Source organism: Gouania willdenowi, chromosome 9 (genome assembly GCF_900634775.1).
Source record: "Gouania willdenowi chromosome 9, fGouWil2.1, whole genome shotgun sequence".
Classification (NCBI taxonomy): domain Eukaryota; kingdom Metazoa; phylum Chordata; class Actinopteri; order Blenniiformes; family Gobiesocidae; genus Gouania; species Gouania willdenowi.
In genome coordinates, this window is record NC_041052.1 from 3,950,345 (window position 1) to 3,976,366 (window position 26,022).

The following is a 26,022-nucleotide window of genomic DNA, read 5'->3' on the forward strand; positions in this document are numbered from 1 at the left end:
TGAATGTTTTTGAAGTCATTTTGTATATTTTTCTGTGATATTGTGAATTTTTGTAGTCATTTTGTATATTTGTGTTGTTGCTTTAGAGCACAATAAAGTTAAAACGTAATTTTTTTCCCACCCATGAAGTCATAGATGAACTTACTTGACTTGTTAATCTCCCGTTTCCTGCCCTCCGTGTTGTTTGTCTAGATGAAAACGTCACACCTCCCTTGGCCCGCCTCTGCGGTGCCTTTGTATCTGCTCACAGCTCACTGGTCCTTCACTCCTGCTGTTCTCACTGGAACGCTGCACTAAAACTGGGCCTGGACCCCCACATACCTCCCAATCTCTAGATTAAACAGTCAATGAAGATCTTCCACAGGCTAATGGCCTTTGTTGCTGGGAGTAATGCACACGTCCTCTCCCACATCCTGGGGTTCACTGGCCCGCTGCGAACACGCCTTCAACGTCTCAATCTAAGCTTCCACTTTGGTCGACCTCACAACCTTCCTATGACACGGCTTTTAATGTATTTTTGCTACATTACTCCCATTTCTGACACTTCTACATCAAATTTCAATGCCTTTTCTGCACATTTTTTCCACGTCCGAGACATTTGCAGCACGTATAATCCCTTTCCACCACTTTTCCACCTAATGTCACATATGTTGACCCACTATTGTCACTTTTAACCTCTTTCTACCATATTTAATGCTTATTTTTGCCAATTTAACCACATTCACAATTTGTCATGCCCATTATTTGCCAGTTTAAACTAATTGTTCTTACTAGTTGTTCCAATATTGACACTTTGAACCCTTTTTAACCACTTTTCTGTCCGTTGTGTATTTTTTTGGAGTCATTTTGTCAATTCCTGTCATTTTATTATGGTGTGTTGGCATTTTGTGTATTTATGTTTATTTGTGCATTTTTTGTTGTCGCTTCAAGAATTTCATGGCCATTTTAATTGTTATTTTGTGTAAATTACTGTTATTTTCATAGGTTGTTATTGTTTTGTGTAATTATGTTGTGGTTTGATATTTTTTGTCTCATATTTTTGGTCACTTTTAACCATTAAAACACAGATTTACATCTTTAAATCCTTGCCACTCCTCCATCAAATTTCAATGCCTTTTCTGCGCTTATAAACCGTTTCCATCACTTTTCCACCTAATGTCACATATGTTGACCCATTATTGTCACTTTTAACCTCTTTTCACCATATTTCATGCTTATTTTTCGCCAGTTTCACCACATTCACAATTTGTCATCTCCATTATTTGCCAGTTTAAAGTAATTGTTCTAATATTTACACTTTGAATTCGTTTTCTGTCTGTTTTTGGCCAATCTAATTTTCAACTTTTAACCAATTTCTGTGGTTTTTGAAATCCCATGACACCATCTTTTCCACCTACCAGGGGGGACTGGCCATTTGGCATATTGGGACGATGTCTGTCGACCCAAAGTGGACCGGTCCTGTCCGCTAGTATTTTTTTTTTGACAAGGCAGACAGGTGGCCAAAAATGGTCCAAAAGTGGCAAAAAACATGGTAAGGAAAAAGTGAAAAGTGACTAAAATGGGCCAAAACCAGTCAAGAGTGGCCAAAAAATAGGCAAATAAAGAGGAAACAGGTGGTATGTAATGGGTAGTTTAAATGGGCAAAATGTGGCCAACAATAGTGAAAAAAGGCAAAAAAATGTGGAACAAAAAGAAGCAAAATGTGATATTTATTGGCCTTATTCAGATGAAAAGTGGCCCAAAAAAATGTAAGTATAAAAATTGGATAAAAGTGTCAAAATCATCTGGCAAAAATGGCCAAAAAAATGGAAAAAAGGGTTATTTATTGGCAAAAGATAGCTAAAGTCTTTAAAAAAAAAGTGTGAAAATGGGCAAAAATGGGCCAAAGGAAATAGCTAAAAGGAGGTTAAAAATTGTCCCCCTTTTAAGGTTTTCTGGGGGAATAATAATTATAATGTAGATAAAATGCCAAAGCTGAATTTTTGTCCCATTTCACCACTTTTTCCATCTACTTACAGTATGTACACATCCTGGGGTTCACTACCTTCACCCTCTTGTCTCTCATCTTCATCTCAATCTATGTTTCCACTTTGGCTGACCTCACGGGCTTCCTATGGCGGCGCTGTGGGTATCACATCATCAGCTTTAGGGGGAGTTTAAACCACGCACAGTTTTACAGGTGCTCTAATGAAAGCTGTAAATCTCTTCTCTGTCATCTGTGGCTAACTGGAGTCCTATGGCTGCCAGGGAAGGAATACAAGCCTGGAGCTATCTTCATAAGTCAAAGAAAACATCCGTCAAACAAGAAGAGATGTTTACTTAAGATGAAATACAGCAAGAGGACGATTTAACTACATTTGATCAATGATTGTTCATTTATCCAAAGAACAGTGAGCGTGGACTTCGATGTATGTTGAAAAATAGGAAAAGTTGAGTGAAAAGCTGAGGCCCAGTGACCATCCAGCTGCTTTTTGTAGATAAAAATACCTTAGACTGAGAGCACACTTGGCTGTAGCATCAAAAAAAGTCACTAAATGCATACAGTATGAGCTCATTTCCTGTCTGGGACACAGTGAAAGGAGCAGAAAGGGATGCTGGTTACAGAACACAGGCACTGGTTTGTTTACCCACCATCCCAATCAGTTTACTTTATCAGCTGCACTGATTCATAAATCATTTGGATTCTGACTGCAAGGAGTTGTATCTCCAAGGACACCATATGTCACCAGGAACAATTATAAACCATTTATAGCAGAGAGGGAAAAAGAAAAGGGGATTTTTAAAGCAACCTGCATCATTTTGAAAAGATTTTAAACACTAGAGGACACATTAAGACATGATTATATATATATATATATACACAGTATATATGTATATATAAGATAAAAATGGGCAACTTTATTCACAGCGGGGGCCAGAAAAACGTGATTGTATCTACCGGTAATCTGAGGCACGCATTATCAACATTCATGTAAAAATAATGACCAATCTGAGCATTAAAGGGGAAAAAACAAAGAGTTTAGTCTAATTTTGGAGTCATTTTGTGTGATTTTCTATCATTTTTGTATTTTAGTCATCAATCTGTGTGTTTTTGATGTTGTTTTGTATGTTTTTCGAGTCATTTTTTAATATTTTTTGGTAATAGTGTATTTTTCATGTCATGTTAGTGTATTTTGCTATCATTTTGTGTATTTTTGTATGTTATTAAAGTCACATTTTTCTTTGATATTGTGAATTTTTCTAGTCCTTTTGTATATTTTTCTGTTGTTTAAATGTATTTCTATAACTTTTTGTATATTTTTGAAGTCATTCTCTGTATTTTTCTGTGATATTGTGAATTTATTTGTCACTTTGTTACTTTTGCTGCTGTTTTAATGTATTTTTTTCATTTTTGTGTGTATTTCTGTATGTCTGTAGAGTCATTTTGTATATTTTTGTTGTAATTTTAATGTATTTGTCCATCATTTTGTGTATATTTGTTTTTGAAGTCATTCTGTATATTCTTCTGTGATATTGTGAATTTTTGTACTAATTTTGTACTTTTTTGTTGTCGTTTTAATGTATTTTTGTATGTTTTTGTTGTCATTTTGGATATCTTTCTGTCATTTTGTGTATTTTTGTTCTTTTCTATATTTTTTTCTGTGCTATTGTATATTATTGTTGGCATTTTGTTTAACTTTCTCATGAATCATCTTGTGTGTTTTTGGAGTTAATTCTTGCATTTGCTTCTGAATCCCCTGGGCTGTCAGTGGCCCATGCCTGGAATAGGTTATAGTAGGGATGGAAATATAGTTTAGTGAAAGCACGATGCATTAATAAAAGCAGTGCAGAGCACATCAGGATGGAAAACATTTTGGGCACTTTTTTTTAAGAAGCAGTAGAGAAAACATGATGAAGAGGTTAAAAGATAATTTTGCAAATAAGATGACGATAAATCAAGTCAAAAACTGCGTATTGAAAACGTTTAGTTGGATGCACCGCCGACAAAAGACAACAAAGTCTACAAAGCCTCAACTCCGTGAGCCTAATGCAAATTAAATGAGGTTTGATTGGGTTAAATTGCAAAAATAAAGCAGATAGATCATCAAATCAGCAGCAGGCTGTGAATAAATAACCTCTGCATTTTGAAAGCAAACATTCCACATTATACCACACTTTCATTCAAATAACACAACACACCTGGAGCACTGAATACCACAGATAAGCCAAGAAAGTGTTCCACCCTGTTCAAGTTTAAATCAGATTTGTGGAATACACCAGGCAGACGACGCACAAATCTAACGCTCTTTATCTAAAAACACGGAATTACTTCTAAAGAGTTTATCATACAGCTGCAGTTAATCCAAAACAACACTCAACTAATCAGAGTTTAAAACAATAATTATTGCAAATGTAATGTAAATGATGAAATGAATGCAAATTAAAAATGTTGAAAGTATTTATATCAATAAATCAAAGATCATTTACTCATACAGCAATTTGAAGGTAGAAATTGCCACTCCAAAGTTTGTTTTGATCTCCACTGTAAACACACTCTTGCTGACATTGTTGGAACAGCTTTGGTGCATTGCATTGTGGGATGTGGAGTCCAGTAGACGAGTGCATAGAAGTGTTTTTACTGCATTCTTCACAGTATCACAGCAAGAATGAAGTAAAAACACTTCTATGCATCTGTCTACAGAACTCCACATCCCACAATGCAAAGCACCAAACTTTTCCAACTTGTCAACAAAACGAATGTTTACAGTGGAGGTAAAAACAAACTTCCGAGTGAAAATGGAATCTTCTGTATTTTTGTTTGTGAGTAAACTGATTTATTGATCTATGAGGTCACACTATGTATTTATCTGATAAAAACTAAATTACAACTGATGTGAAAATACTGTATTCAAAGATGTAGTGTTCAAAAATGTATTTTATTGTCTCTTATTACTACGACTACTTATCTGGGTTATGATAATGATGATGGATATATAATATATTCATGTATTTTTAACACCTAAAAAAAGAGAAAATGAGAAATTGGTTCATGAAGTTCTCGAAAATATATTTTATTTCTTATGTTACTAGTGAAAAACTAATAAACAATAAATTATCATAAGACACAAAGACATTCTACAATGACTTCATTTAAAGGATTTTCAATATTGGTGAGTGGTGAAATAACCCAAAGTTGGGGTTCAAAATAAAAATGAAAAAGTTGCATTAAGAAAAAATGTTTTATATCTCTTCCTCGTCAGACTTCAACGTCCCACACTGAGGTTGCATCTGAATAGATAATATAAATATAAAATTATAATATAAATTAAAACAGAGATCAGATTTTTTTTCAGATTTCAAGAGCGTGTCACCCAAGAACCAATGCATATCTGTGACTAATCATTAGCGATGTGAACAGTCTATGTTCATAGCTCTAAGCTGATTAAATTACAGGGAGCTGAGACATATGCTAAGTAGTTTACTGAAGGCCCAAACATGTTCGAAATGAACATTTTTCCAATTCTGAGGGGCTACCATCTCCACCAGATATGATGTATAGCAGATATGTTTATATATTCTGAGAGAGTAGGTGGAGCGGAATTACTATACCAAATTTCAGTTTCCTATGTGATGTAGTTCCTGAGATATTGAAAGCTGAAAAATGGAAGAAAAATAAAGACGAACAAAAATCAACACATACCCCCCCTCGCTAAATTGGGCATATCTCAAAAAGTATTCACCCGATCAAACTAAAAAAATAGTAGGTCTATTGAATAATCACGGAACTGTTGGTACACATTTCTGGATTTTTTTTTAGACCAAAATGCGTGGGATGTCCTGAAAATGTGTTGAAATGACTGAAAAATATAGTGTTTCTAAAGGGTTTTTACTATGTAGACTGGATCTCAAATGGCTATAAAAATGGTTACTTGACCCAAAAAACACCACCAGAATCTAAACTCCTGATTTCCTTTCAGCTTTTTGTTTCTGATGATGATCATTTCAGCATCTTTTGCAGCTTTTGTTTTTCAAGCCTCCATGTAATTACCACGGTTCACCCTCACAGCACTCAGACCTATTTCCAGATGCAGCAGCAGCTGTTTGCAAAGAACCTTCTACGCACAAAAAAAAAACTACAAAGCTTCAATCAGCAAACGGTTGCATTAGTAGCCGGTGAGCATGCTGAAACATTTAGCAGTTATAAGTCAGATATTTATTTCCCTCCAGACTGACCAAGGCCAATACAGAGCTAATGAGAAAGTGGATATTAGGCTCGTGTGTACATTCATCAAGTAGCTATAAACATGAGTCGGCATGAAGCCAAATGTCCTGCATCTGCTCAATGTTTACAATAGCAGACGCATTTGTTAACTAAAAAAAAAAAACTAACCTGACCACGTTCAATACGCTAGCTATGGGATACTTTGAATAATTGAGATGCCCCCCCGTCAGGTTTTTAGGAACAATCAATGATCAGTCATCAGTGAAAGAATCAGTTAATTATCATGAAGCTCAGTTTCTCATTGACCTAATCTAGACAACTATGTGTAGTTATAAAAAGATGAGATACTGTATAATACAATATGTAATAAATAGTGAGTCAATTTTAAATAAGATAAAAAAAGTGTTGTGCTAGTTACTGAAAAAAAGTAAGTAGTTACCGTTACTAGTTACTTCATTCACAAAGTAACTCAGTTACTATTTTGATTACTTACACCAAAAAGTAATGCATTACTGGAAAAAGTAACTTTTGAGTTACTTAGAATTAAAAAATTTATTATTTATTTTGGGTCATTTCTGTTCATACAGCTTCATATTAGTGCTGTAACAATATAATAATCCACTGTTGATCAACTGCTATAAAACAACCATAAATGATGTGCATATAAAGCACAAAACAGCTGCTCCAAAATTAAAACAGGCTGAGCACAGTAATGTAAAGTAAGCTGTGCATATTCCAGGTGCACATTCTGCTGTTGAAAATGCTTATGAAAATAAATGTGGAAAAACTAATTCACAGCATTTTTCTCAGCTACACAATGCTAAACATATCAGGCTAACAAGCTGCTGTTAGCAGTGACTCAGCAGTAGCGACATACCGTGCAATAGTTTGACTGACCTGTCCCTGGATAACAGTCACAGTCCATTAAAATCAAGCCGCAGCGTTAGCTTAGCTTCACGGATGCATCTTTTGGAGACAAAAAAAAAAGCGCATATTTCCAATCTGAGAAGCTCGTCCTTGACTCGCCATGATTGCTGCACGTGATGTAAACAGAAAAACTCTGACAATGCTTCTTCTTCTACTGTTTTACCATGTTTGGCACGGCATCCCGCGAATATATGTAGCTCCACTGTAAACAGGAAGTACACTGCAGCTAGCAAAGTAACGGACAAACGCACCATATAGTAATGGTAACGGCGTTATTTCTTTAGAAATATATTGTAACGAGTTACCACCCAACACTGCATATAACATGGGAGGACAAGAACGAGAAAACTATGGAGCAGAGGTGAGGGGGAAAAGCAGGTTTTAAACTGACTTCCCTATTGGGGTTGGGGGTTTAGGGTGGCGACAGCCGCTGGGAGCCTCAGAAAGCTGCCCGCTCCAATCAGCAGCATCCCTGCTACCATAAATCCAATCACGGAGATGTCCTCCACGGAAAGCATGGACAGACACACAACCTTCGACTTATTCCAGGAACCCATCGTGTATCCGGCCGCAAACGTTCCATCCAGACACGCGGGCTTACCCCTGGCCGGTCTTTTTGTCGAAAAATTTGATCGATTGCATTGATAGACCAGATGACCAATTCCATTGTTTCTGTTTTTGGATAAAGTACAGAGAGTGTCTCCTATTAGATCCACAAGACAGAAAACAAAACAAGCAGCAATAGGGATTGGGAGGAGAGTGGGAGCAGAGAAGAATGCAACCGCCTTCAACGAGTAGCAAAACAGATGAGATTGATGAGAAATCATCAAATCCATAATAAAAGACAAAAAGCCTGTCCAACTTGAGGGACTAAGTCTATCAAAAAAAGCTAAAGACAAAATACTCTTTAAAGTTAGTCCGTCCTTACTTTTCTCTGCATTTACCAACATCTAAAGGAAATAAAATCACACAATCTTTACATTTGGAACTTTTTCTCACTTGGGATCCATCTGTAGTTTGAGCATTAGTATTTAATGTGGTGGAATGGGCAAAGACGGACCAGCCGTGCATATGAAACAGAGATATGGTGTTCACCGGTTTCCTGATCGATTGTAGAATCGCAAAGAACAACATTTACAGTATGTAATATCTTGTTTTTATATGTTTTTGTATAAGATACAAAACAAAGGTTTTTGTGTTATTACCTGGCCATGCCTAGGCTTGAAAATCCTGATGGGACGATGAGAACATCAAGGCGAGGAAAAGGATGAACGCCCAAAACGTCATGAGCTGCCGCCAAACATCGAGATAACAATGGAAGAACTTGCATCTGAAGAATAAATGAAATGAAAGCAAAATTAATGACTAAGTGTTTAAAGTAGTGCTGTCAAAATTACTTCATTAACTTTGTTGATTAATTTAAGATGTTTGATTCATTAAAAAAATGCGCAATTAATGCAGTTTTGTTTACTTCCTGTGTTGACTGACCCCGAACCTTCGGTGGAGTGTGTATCCCATGCATCCAAATTTCTTGGTGAGCCTGCACTTTATTAGATTCTTTTGGCTTAAGTTCCCTTATGTCTGACTACAACATTTTGGTCAGAATTCTATGCAATAATTATAGAATTATATACTATAGAGCATAATGATGGAACGAAAAAGCGATAACACACATTTTAAAGAATCTCATTTTGTAAAAGAGTGGAATGATCAAGTATATAGTGCCTCCTGAATAGATTTATTTCTGTAGTTTTTATCATTTCCGGTCATTGCTCCAGGTTGTGGGACCAAGACTGACTTTTGTATTTTCAGTTCATGTTCCACTTAAGATAATTTTCATCATCATTATTATGATTATCATTTTTGAATTTAAAAAACATGATTAAATGCCACAATTTTAATGCTGTAGTGTAATTTTTCCACTTTCTCTCTCTCAAATACCCCCATAGTAACATTGCATCATCTTCATTAGGCAAAACATGTTTTTTTTTCCTACTAAACAAAAGTTTTTCTCATCTATAACATCCTACTATTAGATCCTGTACGAAAAAAAACCTAATTTCATGAAGTTATTTATTTTAAATAAATTGAATTTGCTACAGACTGACTTATTACTGCTTTGGCTCCATTGTGTCTGCTTTATGAGACAGACAGTAAACCCGTGATATTAAGGCTGCTGTCTTTAATCACACAGAATGATTAAATAATGACCTTTTCAAATAAATATTTATCTGAGCCTAACATATTGTAATTTTAAGGACGGTTATTGTAATAATTTAGCTGGTCACAACATTTAAATAATACATTTTAAATCTTTTTTAATCAATTCCTTTTGGCGGGCCAACTATTATTGGTCAAAGTACACTGCTGTAAGTGATAAAAAAACAAAAAATTAAATTTTTGCTAAACTGAGTTCATTCAAAGCTGAAAGAACGCTCTTAAATTGGTCTTTGAATTTAAATATACTTTGTGTGATAATTCTACATTAACTCCAAGATTTTCTTTCAATAAATAGCATCTATTACAAGCTTTAGTCTTAAGTACAAAATTTTGATCTATCATAATTAATTACAATAAATCAATTGGCAGCCCTAGTTTAAAGGCCTTATAATAATATTTTTTAGTCTATTATGTATTTTCTCATCGTTGAAAAGGTTACTTCTCAAACACAAAGAACACTTAATGACCCACAGTGCTGTATGGATTATCTGATGCCTACTAGTGTTCTTTGCTAATCTAATGTCTAATCTAATTATTAATAATCTCAGAAGCTCTGAGCTGTAGCCCCACCTGGGCCTTGTGCAGCAGGCAGTCACAGCTAAACACTCGGTGAGGAATCACCCGCTGCGACCAGGCCGACTGCATGGTGAACCGGCAAGGGTAGTCGCCATGGCAACAGGAGATGCTGCCGTCCACGCCTGAATAATCAATCGCAGAGAGCACTTTATCCTCTGGAGATGAACAGCAGAATGCAGAATCTGACCTGTTGGTAAAGCATAAAAAACAGGAAATTTTACTGTTTGGGTGATAATAACATTATCACCGTTTATCTAAAATAATAAGTAAACTGAGTACGGATGAAGCACATGTGACTATTATAAAAAACACTATTAAAGGCCCCTTACACACAATTCCATTCAATCAAAAATCCATCATCAGCATTAGAGTTTTTTTCCAAAGGGTTTTTTAAGCGACAGCCAAGTTTCCTTCCAGCCACTGGCTGAATATAAAGGCCTTCGTTGTACTTGTAGATTCATGTGGCCTGCAGAAGGCTATGCTGGGCTGCTGCTGGAGGAAAACCACAAGGGAAAGAGGAGGAGGAGGATTACTGGAAACCACTGGTAGACCTGGACGGACACCCCAGCCTTACTGGGCCCTGGAAAAAGTAAAGCTTCCCTTTTTTAATATCCAAACATATATTTTATGTCCTCCTATTAAAAGAAATTGCTAGAAGTGACATTTTCTGGTCGAGATAATTATTACTGGGCAATTAAAGTCAAATTTTTTGTTGTGTTTGGTGTGCTGCACGCTAAACTTCACTTGGAACGTTTTTGTTTGGACAAAAGGAAAATGTCAGGCTGCGTCCTAATGCTCCCTCCTATCTCCTTTCCTATCCACTTTTCCTTAACCCTGTGGATGATGTCACGAGGTTAAGGAAAAGGTGTTCGGAGACTTCCTAAAGGAATTAGGGAAAAGCCATCATGTTGTTTTGACAATCAGACGCTTTTCCTTTAGGTGACGTAATAATCGCCGGTGAAGGTTAGTAACATCTCCCATGGTGAAAAAAGCGCAAATTTCCAAAAATGGACTAAAAGCGCATTTATAAAACTTTCCCCTGTGCTTCAAACCGCTGATATAATCGTAAATATCACAAGGTTTAAATGTAAATCAAAGTAAAAGAGGCTAGGAGAAACAAAAGTGAAACTAAAAGAACGTCACATTGAGAATGGTTGCTCACACTCACAAATCAATGTTAACGGAAAATAAAGATATGTCAGATATAGGCTGACATAACGTTGTAGGCACACACATGTACAACCGCACAAAGCATTTCTAGGTGAATGAAATATGTTGAATAAAACATAATGTGGCTAAAAATGTCTCTGATCTCTTTTTCATGAACGACAGAGTGTCTGTTTTCAGTCATTGTGAGTTTCCGTGAACACTCGGATGAGCAGGTCTCTTTAAGTGTTGTCGCCGCAAGGAAGTGTGGGTCAGCATTATGTGGTCTCCTTTGGTCAAGGATGCATCAGTGTTTCCTAGGCTAAAGAAGGTTATAAAGCAAGCATTGAGCCTCCTTTCCTTAGCTTTTAGAGAATTGAAATGCTCTTTATCTTGGCCGCCACTTAAACACTTCCGAGGGTTAAGGAAAAGTGGATAGGAAAGGAGACAGGAGGGAATATTCCCTCTATTCAGATGCAACCTCAGTGTGGGACGTTGAAGTCTGACGAGGAGGAGGTATTTTAGGTAAAACACTAAAAAATAAAACATAAGTACCTGTCAGTTTGAATAGGATGGTCCTTAACGTCTTCCCCAGCAACAGCAGCAGCCTTCCCACACACCGTCCTGTCCTCACAACGTTCGCCTGTTAAGGAAACTTCTTCTGTGACTTGTCTCCAATGGCCGACCGCCAGGGTGAAAGTAGAGGCCGGCATCGCCATGGTGACGTAATAACGCCAGACAGAAAACACTGAGGGGAAAAAACAGAAATAAACTATCAAAGTTTGTGGTTTGGTGAAAACATTTGTTTTGGTTAATTCACTCAGGTTGGGTAATAACGCCGTTTTGCTTTGGTTGGAAATCACTTTGTTGCGGCACAATGGCTACGTTTACATGAGAGCTTTGAATCAGAATCAAAATTAAATCCTCTTTAAAAAGACTAAAAATCACCTTGTAAAAACACCTAATTCTGAATAAAAATGGCCATTCTGAATTAAACTTAAATCTGAAGTAGGAGGCTGGGATATTCTGATTATAATTCTGAATTGAATAATTTCTCAATCTTGTAAACGTTTGCTCCGCTTTAAATTAATTCTGAATCTGATTGTTCTGCGCATGCTTGTCCTGTCGCTACTAAACGTGTTTTCCATGTGAACCTCAACACAGAATTGCTATTTCCATGTAAACATGAAGCAGAATACTTGAATTCTGAATTATTTAATTCTGAATAATTAATTCCAAATATAAAAACATCACATAACCATGGCCAATGTCTGCTTCTATACATCAATAGAGCTGTAGTGATACTGTATAACGCATTCCTTCCATCTAAAAGACATGCTTTCTCAATATTTATCTTAAAGATATCGTGACATCATCTTTTAAATACGCTTGTATTTCACCTAAAAGTGACTTTCCAACATATTTTGGGTTTTTCCACAGATTGAAAGTTGTGGCAAAACAACGGCGGATATTGATTTCGTGGATTTCCATAGAAACGCCTGAATACAGACACATTTTTAAGTCTCGCAGTCACCAGACTGGCTTAACTGATTACACAACACTATTTGCACATCTGTAACATGTATGTATTTTCTACAGTTATGTATGTACCGGTGAACGCCCCGCCCCCACGCTCTGTCTCCTGTTTACAAAGCAGCATAAGCTCAGCTACGGAGTGGGTGGGAGGAGGGCGGGCCGTCCTCTGGCCCTACATCACCGTGGGGGGAGAAAGAAGTCAGTGTCCCGTCTATAGACACGCCCACTCATGAATATGCATAAGTAGGCCGCAAATCAGCCTGTTTGTGTGGAGCTGCTCAGAAAGTGACTTTTCACATTGCACTCTCACCTTAAAATAGTCGACTCTTCCCCACCCCTTCCATTGTACAACCCTGACTCCCTCTTTCCTGTTCCCTTCCCCCCTACAATGCAATATTTTAGATGATTGTATTTATACAAAAAATGTCCAAATCAATTGTATTTTATGCCATTTTGTACTTGTAAAGGTGAATTTAGTATTATTTAGTAGCGGTGTGCATTGCCATGACTCTGACAAGACGATACACGATGTGCATGACACGATACGATATATATCACAACACTAAACAATATAACAAACTCTGCTGGAGTAGTCGTGATGTGAGAACAAAGATGTTTTTCTCAAAAAAGAAGAGAAAAATAAGCTTGTAACAGTGAAAATTGTCTTGAAGACGCAAAATAAGTCATTTGTACCTAAATTAAATCAAAAGCATCTTTTTTTTCACATATTAACTTAAGTTCTATCCAATGATGACACATTTAATCAACTTTAAATCACTAATTCCTAAATAAATTAAGCAAAATATCAAATGGTCTAATGTTACCATATTTTTAGGCACACAGCTAAAATCAACTCAACCATGACTAAGGCTTTATGATCCATTCACACAGACTTACTACTCGTGTCCTGATCCTGGGTAGGTAGAGCCTCCTCCTCCCCACTCATCAGTACCACACACCCACTGGGGGCCCGTACCGTCGCCTGCCACGTTGACATGGCAACAGGTGGCTCCTGGCAAGGGAAGAGGGCTCTGTTGTTGATGGGAGAGCCGGCAGTGTAAACACACTCCCTGGAAGGGTAAACAATGGTAAAATATAAACAACCCTCATTTCAATGCTCAGAGGAGCAAACATTACACACACACACACAGAAACAACACAAAGAACAAAAAGGCCTGCAGTCTGAATGATGAATTAATGGAACACAACTACTCAATCTGAGTGTGGATGTGTTTAAATGATGCTTTATCCAAACTAAGAGGCAGAGAATGCTGCCTATAATCCTAGTAGAACTCAATAATTCACACCACAGATGGGCAACTTTATCAAACATATATTTTCATTGATATTTTTCTGTCATTTTATATATTTTTGTTGTGATTTTGTACGTTTTTTATTTGTTATACTAGTGCTGTATACTGCACTAGTATAACAAATGGTCAGGTGAGTCTGATCTTGATATTTGAGGGTATTTTTCTTGTGTGTTTTTAGAGTAATGCTGTGTTATTTTGTATTTTTTGTAGTCGTTTTGAAAGTAATATTGTGTATTTTTGTGGTCATTTCCTATATTTTTCCTGTTTTTGTCACATGTGAGCACCCCGTGTCTGCTTTATCTCCTGAGACCAACCTGTTGTCCTGGTCTCTGGTCCACCTCACAGAGCCTCCTCCAGGTTTGGTCTCATAGCAGATCCTCAGAGCTCTAGGGAACTGTTGAGGGAACGTGACTCCATCCTTCCACACCTGTAGACTCCATCGGTCAGTGTTAAACCTCATGGAGCTGCCGTCCTGCACACCTGGAGCTCCACTACACAGGGAGAGCAACTGGTGCTTGTGTCTCCACTGGCTGCAGGACATTGAGATCAGGTCACGTATCAAGTCTGTCTGACGGGTCAGTGGAACATCTGCTGAGCTCCTGGAGGAAACATCTGGTAGAACGTCCAGAGACGATAGCACAGATGTGACGTCCAGCTCCTCCACCTTAGACACGGTGAGGTCACAGCAGTCCAGCACTAAAGTAAAATCTCCATCAGGGCTGGTTTGGCCTGAAGTCTGGATAGTGGAGATCCCAGTAGATCCACTGGTTTCCACTGGCTCCAGGAACAAAGTGATGCTACCAGAGATGATTCTGCTGTCAAAGTGCACGTCCAGGTCCAGAACATAATGTCTGACTAGGATGTGGTTAGTGTTGGAACGCAGAGGAAGGTCATCACTGGGGTTCAGGTCTTCTTTGAGCTCCATAGACACACAGTCCTAGAACGTAGAAGCAAAGAGCAAAAAATATGGATTTATTCAGTCTTATTATTATTGGTTTTATTGTAAATGCCTGTTCAGTGTAAGAATCATTATTTATTAGGTATTAGAAATATTTCAATACAGTAAATAACTGCGCTCAATATCAGTACTACTGCATATTTTTAGTAAATACAGTACAATTGATTAAAGAATACACCTAAAATATTGTTCTTTTTACTGCGTTTTTGGTCTGTTTTGGTTTGAGCTCATTTTTGCTCATTTTTAACCTCTAACTTCACAAAACTTGCCATATTTTTGCTCATTTTTAAATGCATTTTTGCTACATTACTACCATTTCTGACACTTCTCCATCAAATTTCAATGCCTTTTCTGCATAATTTTTCCACTTTCAGCATTTATAAACCCTTTATACCACTTTTTCCAACTAATGTCACATATGTTGACCCATTATTGTCACTTTTAACCTCTTTCCACCATATTTCATGCTTATTTGATGCCAATTTAACCACATTCACAATTTGTCATGCCCATTATTTGTCAGTTTAAACTAATATTTAAGATGACTACAGTATATACTATGGCGCAAATAATAATACGTTTTCTTAATAACCTTATTTTTACCCTTTTTCTGCAACTGCACCAAACTTGCCATAGTTGAACCTATTTTCATCACTTTTTCTTGCCATATTTTTGCTCCTTTTAACGCATTTTTGCTACATTACTGCCACTTCGACACCACATTTTAATGACTTTTTCTGCACATTTTTTTCCACTGTCAAGACATTTTCAACACTTATAAACCGTTTCCACCTAATGTCACATATGTTGACCCATTATTGTGTCTTTTGATCTCCTTTCACCATATTTAATGCTTGTTTTTGCTAATTTAATCACATTCACAATTTGTCATGCTCATTATTTGCCAGTTTAAACTAATAGTTCCTATTATTTTTTTAATTACATCATCCAGCAACTTTAAATGAAGCATGTTGTTAGTTTTCTGTTTTAAAGTTTTATGTACTTACAGAATTCCTGCTGAATTGACTCTTTCTGTCTTTCTTAATTGTGGATAATAAATATGAATGAAATACGTACTGATAAAAAGAGAACTTTTAAAATCAAACATTTTTAGTCAGAGAAAACAAACATTTTCTTTGGGTCGTTACAGACTGAAGACTCTTGTTTTTACCATATTTATAAAGTAGCTCAGTCATGATCAGCTCAAAGAGAGAAATATCTAACAGATTGAGTTCAGTGAGTCCACAGGGAATCACAAGGTGTTTGTGTTTTATAACGTCTGTATATTTTGTCATTTTCTGAGCGCTAAAGTCCTCATTTTCTGTCTATGAAAATGTTTTGCCAGCGTATAAAGATCAAGTCCAATCAGCTTTAGTCTAAACACTCAACTATTCAGACATTATGTACGTTTCCGAGCAGGAAAAACTACTTTATGATCCCATTTACACTTGTCGATCTGTGTTAATGAAGTAGTTTCAGGGGAAAAGCAAACGAGCAGCGAGCCAAAAACATTCTCCATCATCACAGAGAGAGAGAGAGAGAGAGAGCGTCTCTGCATCACATTTTCTTCCATTGGCCGACTCGCTCGCAATTACCGTCTAAAGCAGGAAACGGAGAAAGAACTGTGTGTGGAATGTGCTCGTAAAATATTGTTTGCATGAATGAAAAATATATTGTCAACATCGACGCGTTTAGAAGCTTTGCATTGGATTAAATGTTCGTAAAATACATTTTTTAACATTTATAAAAACATAACATCTATTTCTGTGACGTCGTTAAATAACAGTACTTTTAAAAATGTAGAAAAGATGCTTCAGTTCCAGGATTTCCACTTAATAAATGACAATTAATCTTCCTTAGTAACTCTTAAATGATAAATCCACATCTAATTATTTTTTAAATATCCTATATATATAAAATATTTTTTCTTGTGACGGTAATAAGTATTAATATTTCTCCCCAGAATCTATATATATATATATATATATATATATATAAATCAGAAATTGGGAGTAACTTTAAAAAAAAACTGTACCATTTCCACACATAAATATTAGCATTCATTGAAAAATAACCCAATTATACATGTAATTTGTTTTTTTTTAGATTGTAAGTATATATCTTGTATATGCGAGTTTGCACCTATGTGAGGATGTTTAAAAAATATATACTGTATATTCATTTATATATTGCTTTTTATTAAAAGCTTAAAAAGTTGTTCAATTATTTGCTAATTTATGTATATATTTTTCTCGTGTGCCTCGTGGGAGTGGGTGAGCAAGATTGATGTGTTGTTTTGTGTTCTCCAACCTTCAAAATATTCCCGTTAATTTCAAAGGAATATTTCCAAATGTGAAAATTCCCAGAATATTACAGTCCTAGTTACAAAATATATATATTTTCAATTGGAATATTTTTATTGGATAGATGGATATGATAGATATTTAAAATTACTCCTAATGTATCGTGTGTCGTGATAAAAGCACATCGTCCCAGCCCTAGTACGGTGATTGATTTTACCCTTTCCTCCCAGTTTTGCAACATTCAGGTGATATTAAGTTAATTAATTAATTACTGGTAAATGTCAAGTTGTTGCAATAAAATATATATTATATTTACATTATATAGTGAATATACCCACATTGGAGAAGTATGTAAATGCAAAATAACTGAGTTTAAGAACGTCTAGGACACAAAATATAAATGTTTTAACGTGTCAGAAACTCAAACCTGATTTAGATGATGATGCAGGTGAAACAGGGGAGCTCGTGCTGCTCCTCTCACATCAGTAAACTATCATTTAATCTGTTGTTCTTACATTTTATCTCTGGTTTTCTTTAACGGTAATAACAACAGTAACAATGACCAACTGTAGCCGATGCAAATATACATATATAAACAATGTATGATCTTTAATCTGAGTTTTAAAGTGATAAATAAGTCTTTGTTATGGCTGTGAACAGCTCTGACTTTCAGTGTAAAGTGTAAAGAGAACAGAAAACAGTGGCTACTGATTACACAACGATATCAATGTTATACATATCTAATATATCTGTAAATAATTACACACAGGGTTCACTTAAACAGTCTGTGTGTGTCAATAAGAACCAACAACGTACCACCACAGCGCATCACGTGTTGCTGCTCCTGAATCAGAGGCATCCGCCACAGAGTCCGTCGCACAGTGATGACGTAGAAACACGCGACGGCAGGACTTGTAGTTCGGAGAGTAGTGTTAACAACAGAGAGATAATGGCAACTTTGATTAAAAAATGTGATCTTCTGCATTAGGAATCCAACAATCACAACATTATTATTGTCATTGTATATTTTTGTTACTGTTTTGTGAATTTTGTTGTCGTTTTCACTGTCATTCAGTTCATTTTCTGTGTTTTTGCTGTCATTTTGTGTATTTTTATGTGGTCTCATTATCATTTGTGTTTTTTTTTTTTTGTTTTGTTTTTTTTTTTCACTCAATTTGTGTGTTTTTTTTAATTGTTTTTTAATATTTCTATCCAATTTTGTGTGTTTAGTTGTTTTTTGTGTGAATGTTATTTTATACATTTTTTCCAGTATTTGTGTGTTTTTGTTGTTTATCTGGTCTTAATATAACTTGTGGGGGGTTTTTTTGTTGCTAAATTTGTGTTTTTGAGGTCATTTTTCCCCTATTAGTATTTTTTCTCTCTCATTTTGTGTGTTTAGTTGCCGATTTGTGTGTTTTTGTTGTCATTTAGTTTGTTTTTTTGTGTGTTGGGGGAGTTGTTTTTGTATTATTGTAATCATCTTCTGTATTTTTCGTTTACATTTCAGCCCACCAGATAATTTTCATTTAAAATTATTTAAAGAGTAAATGCAATTAAATATAATTTTACTTAACAATGACATAAATTAAATTAAAAATAATAAAAATAATACAATTCCTACGTGTTTTTATCACCTCAATATTACAGATCCACTTATTAAAGACATACACATACATAACTCATGATTGCAGGTCATTGTAAAGGTTTTTCACCAAACAAAGAAGAAAATATGAAACACAAAGGATTTTGCAGAATATCTGAAAAATCACATTGATTTACCTCAGGATCATATCTTTAAAATATGTTCACTAATTTCCCATATAATCAAAATCCTTAAAATGAAACATTTGGTTTTATTATGTTATTCATTTGTATTTATCAAATACCTCTCACTTCTTTGTTTTCTAGCACCAAGACAAATAATGAATGAACTGCTTTAGGGTTGTGTAAATACAGCTGCTGAGGACGTTATTCTGAACAAAGATTCATCCACTTACAAACTTACCTTCAGGCTTTAGTCGGAGCAACGGTCAGCAACAGACTGAGCAACCACACCACTTTGGCAATGTTTTTAGAGCTTTTTCTGCAACCACAGGGGAACATTTATTCCTCTTTCAATCATTAACTGTAAATACAAATGTAAGGTTTTACTCTTGGATGTGGTAGTAAGGTGTAACCCTGGTTTTAAAGGCTTTTTCCTCATAATTTAAAGAAGGGAATCATAAAACTTAGAGGACAAAGTTTATCAAAGCTACAGTTGGAGAAAATAAAGATGCTGAAATGACAAAAATACACGAGTAATAAAGTTGGGTAGTTTATTTACTGTCAAAATACCTTTTTAAAAATAATAATAATATTGTTGGAAAATCCAACCTGGCTACTCTATCTTTAACTTGTAATTACAAAAAAAATTCATCAATAGCAAAAATAACTAATATTTGGATTTCCTGAAGAAAATGCAATCAAGGATGCAGGTGCTGGCCGGCGTTAGCAAACACTGCATAAGCCTAGCATTAGCTTAGCATTGACCTAGCATTAACTTTTTTGTTTTGTTTTTTTTTTACTTTGTCTGCACATGCTATCGAAGGTCAACACTACATGAAGTCCAATATTTTTAAGACAACCATGCATGTTTTGTTATAGCAATTAACTAAATGAATTTAGCATTAGCATTAACTAGCATTAACATTAACTCGATTTAACTGTCAGTGCCCTATCGTTTTGGATCTTTTCAACACATGCGCGTAGATTACGTCACTTCCTTCACTCACAATTTTAACGACCGAGCTGCTGGAACGTGATATTTGATTGTAAACCGACCATACGCTTGTTAAATATTTTATAAAAACCAAAATAAATCGGAATTCACTCAAAACATACATTTTCGATATTTTTCAAATAGCTGCGTTTCAACCGTTTAAATAGTACACAAAGTGCCGTAAAATAAGCCGACCAGATGTAGACGCGTTGCGCACGTGTTGAAAGGATCCGAAACTATCAGGCCTGCGAAAGGATTGGGCACCGACATTAACCTAGCATTAAGATTAACTAGCATTAGCATTAGCTATCATTAGCATTACCCTCACGTTAGCTAGCATTAATATAAACCTAACATGAGCATTAACCCAACAATAACATTAGCTAGCATTAACCCAATATTAACATTAACTAGCATTAGCATTAACCAAACATTAACCTTGTATTAGCTAACTTTAACATCAACCTAACATTAGCATTAACCCAACATTAACATTAGCTAGCATTAACCCAATATTAACATTAACTAGCATCAGCATTAACCGAACATTAACCTCGTATTAGCTAGCATTAACATCAACCTAACATTAGCATTAACCCAACATTAACATTAACTAGCATTAACCCAATATTAACATTAGCTAGCATAAGCAATAGCTATCATTAGGATTAACCTAACATTAACCTCGTATTAGCTAGCATTAACATCAACCTAACATTAGCATTAACATTAGCTACCACTGACCCAATATTAACATTAGATAGCATTAGCATTATCCTAGCATGAACCTAGCAATAGCTTACCATTAACATCAGCCTATAGCACTAGCATTAATCAAGCACTGGATTAGCATTTGCCTAGCATTAACACTAGCCTAGTATTAGCCTAGCCAATGAACCCTCTGTGATATGATGACAATTGTTGAAATAAGTTGAAGGATCTGGAACAATCTAAATACAGTTAAAAAAAAAAAAACATGTTAAAGGTTAAAATCAGCTTTAGAATCTCTGAACAGCTGAAGTTCAAAGTTGAAGATAAAATACTGTATGTTGAAAATGTCAAATGTGAATGGGAAAATTAAAAAGTTGAATAGTTTAAAAAGTTAGAAAAAAAATAAAAATAAAACAAAGCATATTAGCCAGAAATTGTCTTCACGTTTTGACACCAAACTTGTTGAAATCAATTAAAAAATGTGCGAGTAGGTGGTGGATATCTGTTATTAGTGAGGATACCTCCTGCTATTAAAAATCTGCAACAAGTGCAAAATTATTTGCTTTGGAAAAAATGACCAAACCACAGAAGTGACAGTTTGTTATTTTTATTAAGTAAAAAAAAAAAAAAAATAATAAAATTGACAGCATGACCATTTAAAAAAAAAAAAAAACGAGTGGTTTTGAGTGTTTAAACGTTACAACACCTATGGTTACTTTAAAACAAAAACATGTTTACATTTTGTTTCATCAGTAGTCAAAATATTACACAAATAATGTTATTCTAATAAATATTACAAGTACCTGAAAAATATTCCGACGACTTCTGAAAACACGGATTTCTTTTAAAGTAAATCTAATGTTATTACTTCGGTGCGTAGACGTTTGATTAAAAAATAAATAAAATGTTACAACTAGACTAAAGTAAATGACACAAAAAAAAAAGTCATTTGAACAAACTCAGAAAAAATATGGAGTAAAAAAATAATCTGCTCTGCATAGCACAGCAAATGTTAAGTGACTGCTTAAAATACCGTATATTTAGTTATTTCTCTAATTTGGCACCGTTTTAGGATGTGTTCTTTATCTACAAAAAAATACACAACTGTTATTTGTCATTATTATGCTGTCACTATGCTAAAAATACAGACGTACATAGATATTTAAAAAAAAATGCTTTCACATCTCTGTAAACCTCTGGATAATTATCTGAATCATTACATGATTTATTTACAAAGTCGGGGCTTTTTATGTCCCGGGTGATTGTACAAAAATGTCTAATGGAGTCAAATTTTAGAAGCTTGTAAATCTATACTGGAACACAAGCTTCCATTAGCTCAAAACCAGTGATTCAGAGCTGGAAAATGGACGTATTTATCGCACAATAGGAAACAGGATTCCGTCGTAAAAACAACAAACACAACAACAGTGGAGGCACTTTGAATTAGAAACACTTTGCTTGTGATTCCAAAACCAATGTTGTGTATTCATTTTTTATTTCCCTCCAGTAGTAAAAATCCACAGTGGATTAATGAGAAGTTTGGAGGCGTCCATTGTGTGCGTCACCGCTGCATCCGTTTTGTTTCTTCTTTTTCCCTCATTCGATGGAGAAACGTCTTTGTGTTTCATTTCTGTCACAGTCGCCACTCAGGAGTTTTCCTCCTGATTTCTGCGTAAACTCAAACGCTTCAATGAATCCCTGTGAGAGAGAAAGATCAGTGAGATGAGAAGAAGTGGGGAAAAAAGGTAGAAAATGTGTTCAGTTTAATAATTTATCACCAGTGGGATACAAATATAATGACCCATGTCATTTGAAAAAAAAAAAAAAAGGGGAAAATAAAGGTTAACTGTGTAAAGAAGGGGTGGGACGATACACAGAGTTCCTGATACGATACGATAGGTATAATAGGCCCGCAATAGCAATACGACACAATATTTTTGGGAAGGAAAAAGATAAAATAATGACAATGTTTTTATTTGACTTTAACTCTGGACATACTTGCATAATTACTATGGGTTTGACATTTCATCTCAATAGGAATATAAAAAAATAAAAACAATATCCTTTTCAGAATTTGTGTTGTAGATTTGAGCACTTTTTAAAGTCATTTTCTGTTATTATGTTGTGCATTTCTCTGTCATTTTGTATAATTTAGCTGCTGTTTTATGTGTATTCTGGGTCATTTTGTAAATGTGTTGTTGTTTTGTGCATCTTTGTTGGCATTTAAGGCCTGTACTATGAAGCTGGGTAAGTAGATCCGGGATTTACGTATCTCCGTTAGTGGGTGGGCTTCACCTAACCAAACTTTCTCTGTCCTACAAAGCAGGATATAAATACGTTGACTTAACCCAGGTCACTTCAGCCTGGCTATGTGCGTGCTCTCCTGTGACAGGGGGAGATTGCAGCGTCAGACCAATCACAGAAAAACTGTGTAGAGCAACTTACGTCACAATTGAGGAATAATTTCATTAAAAATATGAAAAATTAAATCTATAATTCAGACCAAAAACAAACAAAAAGACAGTCATCAACATCCCCCACCAGATTGGTTGTCATTGTAACTTACAACCTTTTCCTAAATGTCCTAAATCTAAGAACTTATTATACATAAGAAAATATTATCACATCAGAATATAAAATTACAAACTATCGTAAATGATTTCTAAGAAAAGCTGTTCCCTTTGAAGATACCTCGAACAGAGTAAAAAAAAATGGAACAAGGGCAATATCTCCGGAAAAAATAATTGCGCACTTCTCATTTTCGAACTCCATCAAGGTATTGATACCTTGAAGCCACACATCGAATTTGGTAATACTATCTTAAACGGTTCTTGAGAAAAGCTGTCCCCTTTAACTCAGATGGACGGACGGACCCCCTTCTACTTTGTGGTGGGGGATAAAAAGCAGGAAGGACAGAACACAGACAGGAAGCTGCCGACACTGTTAATGCGTAAAAGTGTGAGATCAATATTATTCCATGGGATGATAAACGGACAGCGCTCTGATCAGTTTCACTTTATTACATCACACGTGTTTCTATTCAGGTAGTCCTCCTCTATTTATCACACACACACTGGGATTGTTTCACTGTAGTATGTTCCTGCAGATGCCGTCAGCCTCACTATAGCGTATGTAGATAGATGACAGTAGATCAGTCCATCAGATGTAAATCTACAACTGTCATAAATGACGTCATCATTAAATGAAAGAATTCATTTATCCATTAATAATCTTTCCTAAACTCAACGGTCAGATATGCACCAACCAGGATTTTCTAACAATGGACAGCTCATTTTACAAGAGAACTGATTGGTCAGGAGGCGGGACTATAGTACTCGCTAAGATCTGATCTACTTCATAACCTAGTCAGGCGTTCAGCCCAAGTTACCATGGTGATTTAGCCCGGTAAAAAGTCAACCAGCGTCATAGTACAGCACACACTGATTAAACCCCGGATGTTAGCGCGATAAGAGGAAATCTAGCTTTGTAGTACAGGCCCATAAATACTGTAAATACTTTTTGTTATTTGAGTTTTTAGTCATTGTGTGTGTTTTTAGAGCCATTTGTTGTGTTTTTGTTATTATTTTGTGTATTTTTCTGTCATTTTCAGACTTCTCGTTGTAGATTTGTGCATTTTTGGAGTCATTTTCAGTTTTTTGTTATGGTTTTGTGAATTTTTCTGTCATTTTGTGAATTTTTCTGTCATTTTGTGAATATTTCTGTCATTTTGTGAATATTTCTGTCATTTTGTGGCATTTCATGTGTCTTTAGTGTCACTTTGTAAATGCGTTATTGTTTTGTCTGTCTTTACTGGTATTTTGTGTATTTTTTTTTTAAATCATTTTGTTCCTATTTGTAAGCTTTCTGTGTCTTTTTTTGCTACGTTTTGTACTTTTATTGACATTTGTGTATATTCCTTTCAACTTATTGAAACACAACATTTGGGGGGATTTGTTTTGGGCCCACCAGTTGCCCATGTCTGATTTTAAAGTTCTCTGTAAGTGTAAAAATAATCATTGTTCCTGATTGAACGTCAGTGCTAAATGTGTGTAACATGGCACTGGTTCAACCATCAATAATTACAGAGGTGACACGGTTAGCGTGAATGCTAATCAATAGTGTTTGTCCGAGCAGATCAATAGTAGGTGTTTGTGTGGACCTGTTCTCCAGCCGAGGTCTGATGATGGGTTTGTAAAGTTCAGGGATTTTTCTCTCCAACATCGGCCTCAGGTTCTCCCTCAGACGGTTGTAGTTCTTCTTCAGCTCCTTCTGGTACTCCTTCTGGTCCAAAGTGATCAGGTGTTTATTCTTCTCCACGGCTTCACCACACCTACACATAGAAACCACAGAACCATTCACGCTTGTTAACATTTAAAAGGATTCCCAGTGATTTTGTGAAAAGTCAACTTGCAGAAAAATACACAAAACAACAAAAATACAAAATATACAATCAAAAAAAAAAACACAATATTACACATAACAAGAAACACAAAATAGAGAAAAATATACAAAACAACAAAAATGAACAAAATATACTCAAAAACAACAGGAAACTACACAAAACAACAAAAATACACAAAAACATATTTAAAAAAACCCACAAAAAAATTATAATTAAATAAATTAAATGCAGAAAGGGACAACAAAAACATACAAAATTATAAAACAAAAAAATACACAAAACAGTAAAAATACACAAAAATAAACTACAAAAACAACACAAATTTACACAAAACAACAAAAATTACAAAAATTACTGAAAAAAATAAATAAATTCACAAAACACATTCTAAAAAAGAAACAGAATTACAGAAAAATAGAAGAAAAAAAACAACAGAAAATATACTCTAAAAAACACAAACTGATAGAGGAGGTGACAAAATAGAAAATAATACAAAAATCAACCACAACCAAAACAAACAAATTGACTCCAAAAGCACAGAAAACAACAACAACTACACACAAACCCTTTGATATTTCCTGTATTAATGCTCAGATTGGTCATTATTCTAAATACTGATAATTTAGCCCTAGAATCAGTTACAATCACATTTTTGTGCAGAGCACTGTACAATAACGTGATGGATGATTAGTGTGTATCATTTAAACATTGTTAGAGCCTTATTCTGTATGTTCTGTAGGTCAAACATTTACCATAAAGTGATTTTGTTCATTCTAAAGCACTAAGAATGTTCTCAGGTTGCTCACGTCTTTTGTTCCAGGGCAGATGATCTTTTTTCCTCACAGAAACAATCTGACCTTTCATCACAGGCTGCTATATATTATATCTCTTACAGAAAATTGTTCTCCGTTGATCGTCACATCACTCATTCTCACTCAACAACTACAATAAATAAAACAGCAGGTTTCCA

At 35.3% G+C, this 26,022-nt stretch overlaps 2 protein-coding genes across 7 annotated transcripts in view; both read right to left on the reverse strand.

The window, feature by feature from the left end:
* The window catches only part of aopep (aminopeptidase O (putative)), a 156,054-nt gene extending 137,999 nt beyond the window's left edge, over positions 1-18,055 (reverse strand). For all 4 annotated transcript variants that reach the window (XR_003674874.1, XM_028458675.1, XM_028458674.1 and 1 more), the window contains exons 1-6: positions 17,998-18,055; positions 14,235-14,857; positions 13,505-13,677; positions 11,627-11,819; positions 9,920-10,112; positions 8,335-8,459 (exon numbers count right to left, since the gene is read on the reverse strand). Coding sequence is in view for 3 of the 4 variants with exons in the window: in XM_028458675.1 (XP_028314476.1) it covers positions 8,335-8,459; positions 9,920-10,112; positions 11,627-11,819; positions 13,505-13,677; positions 14,235-14,845 (1,295 nt within the window). In the remaining variant the exon portion in view is untranslated. The remainder of the gene's footprint in view (positions 1-8,334; positions 8,460-9,919; positions 10,113-11,626; positions 11,820-13,504; positions 13,678-14,234; positions 14,858-17,997) is intronic.
* A 3,246-nt stretch (positions 18,056-21,301) lies between these two features.
* Positions 21,302-26,022, reverse strand: part of dock8 (dedicator of cytokinesis 8) — a 98,843-nt gene continuing 94,122 nt past the window's right edge. For all 3 annotated transcript variants that reach the window (XM_028458669.1, XM_028458668.1, XM_028458667.1), the window contains exons 47-48: positions 24,810-24,980; positions 21,302-22,348 (exon numbers count right to left, since the gene is read on the reverse strand). In XM_028458669.1, the coding sequence (XP_028314470.1) occupies positions 22,297-22,348; positions 24,810-24,980 (223 nt within the window). In that variant the 3' untranslated portion in view covers positions 21,302-22,296. The remainder of the gene's footprint in view (positions 22,349-24,809; positions 24,981-26,022) is intronic.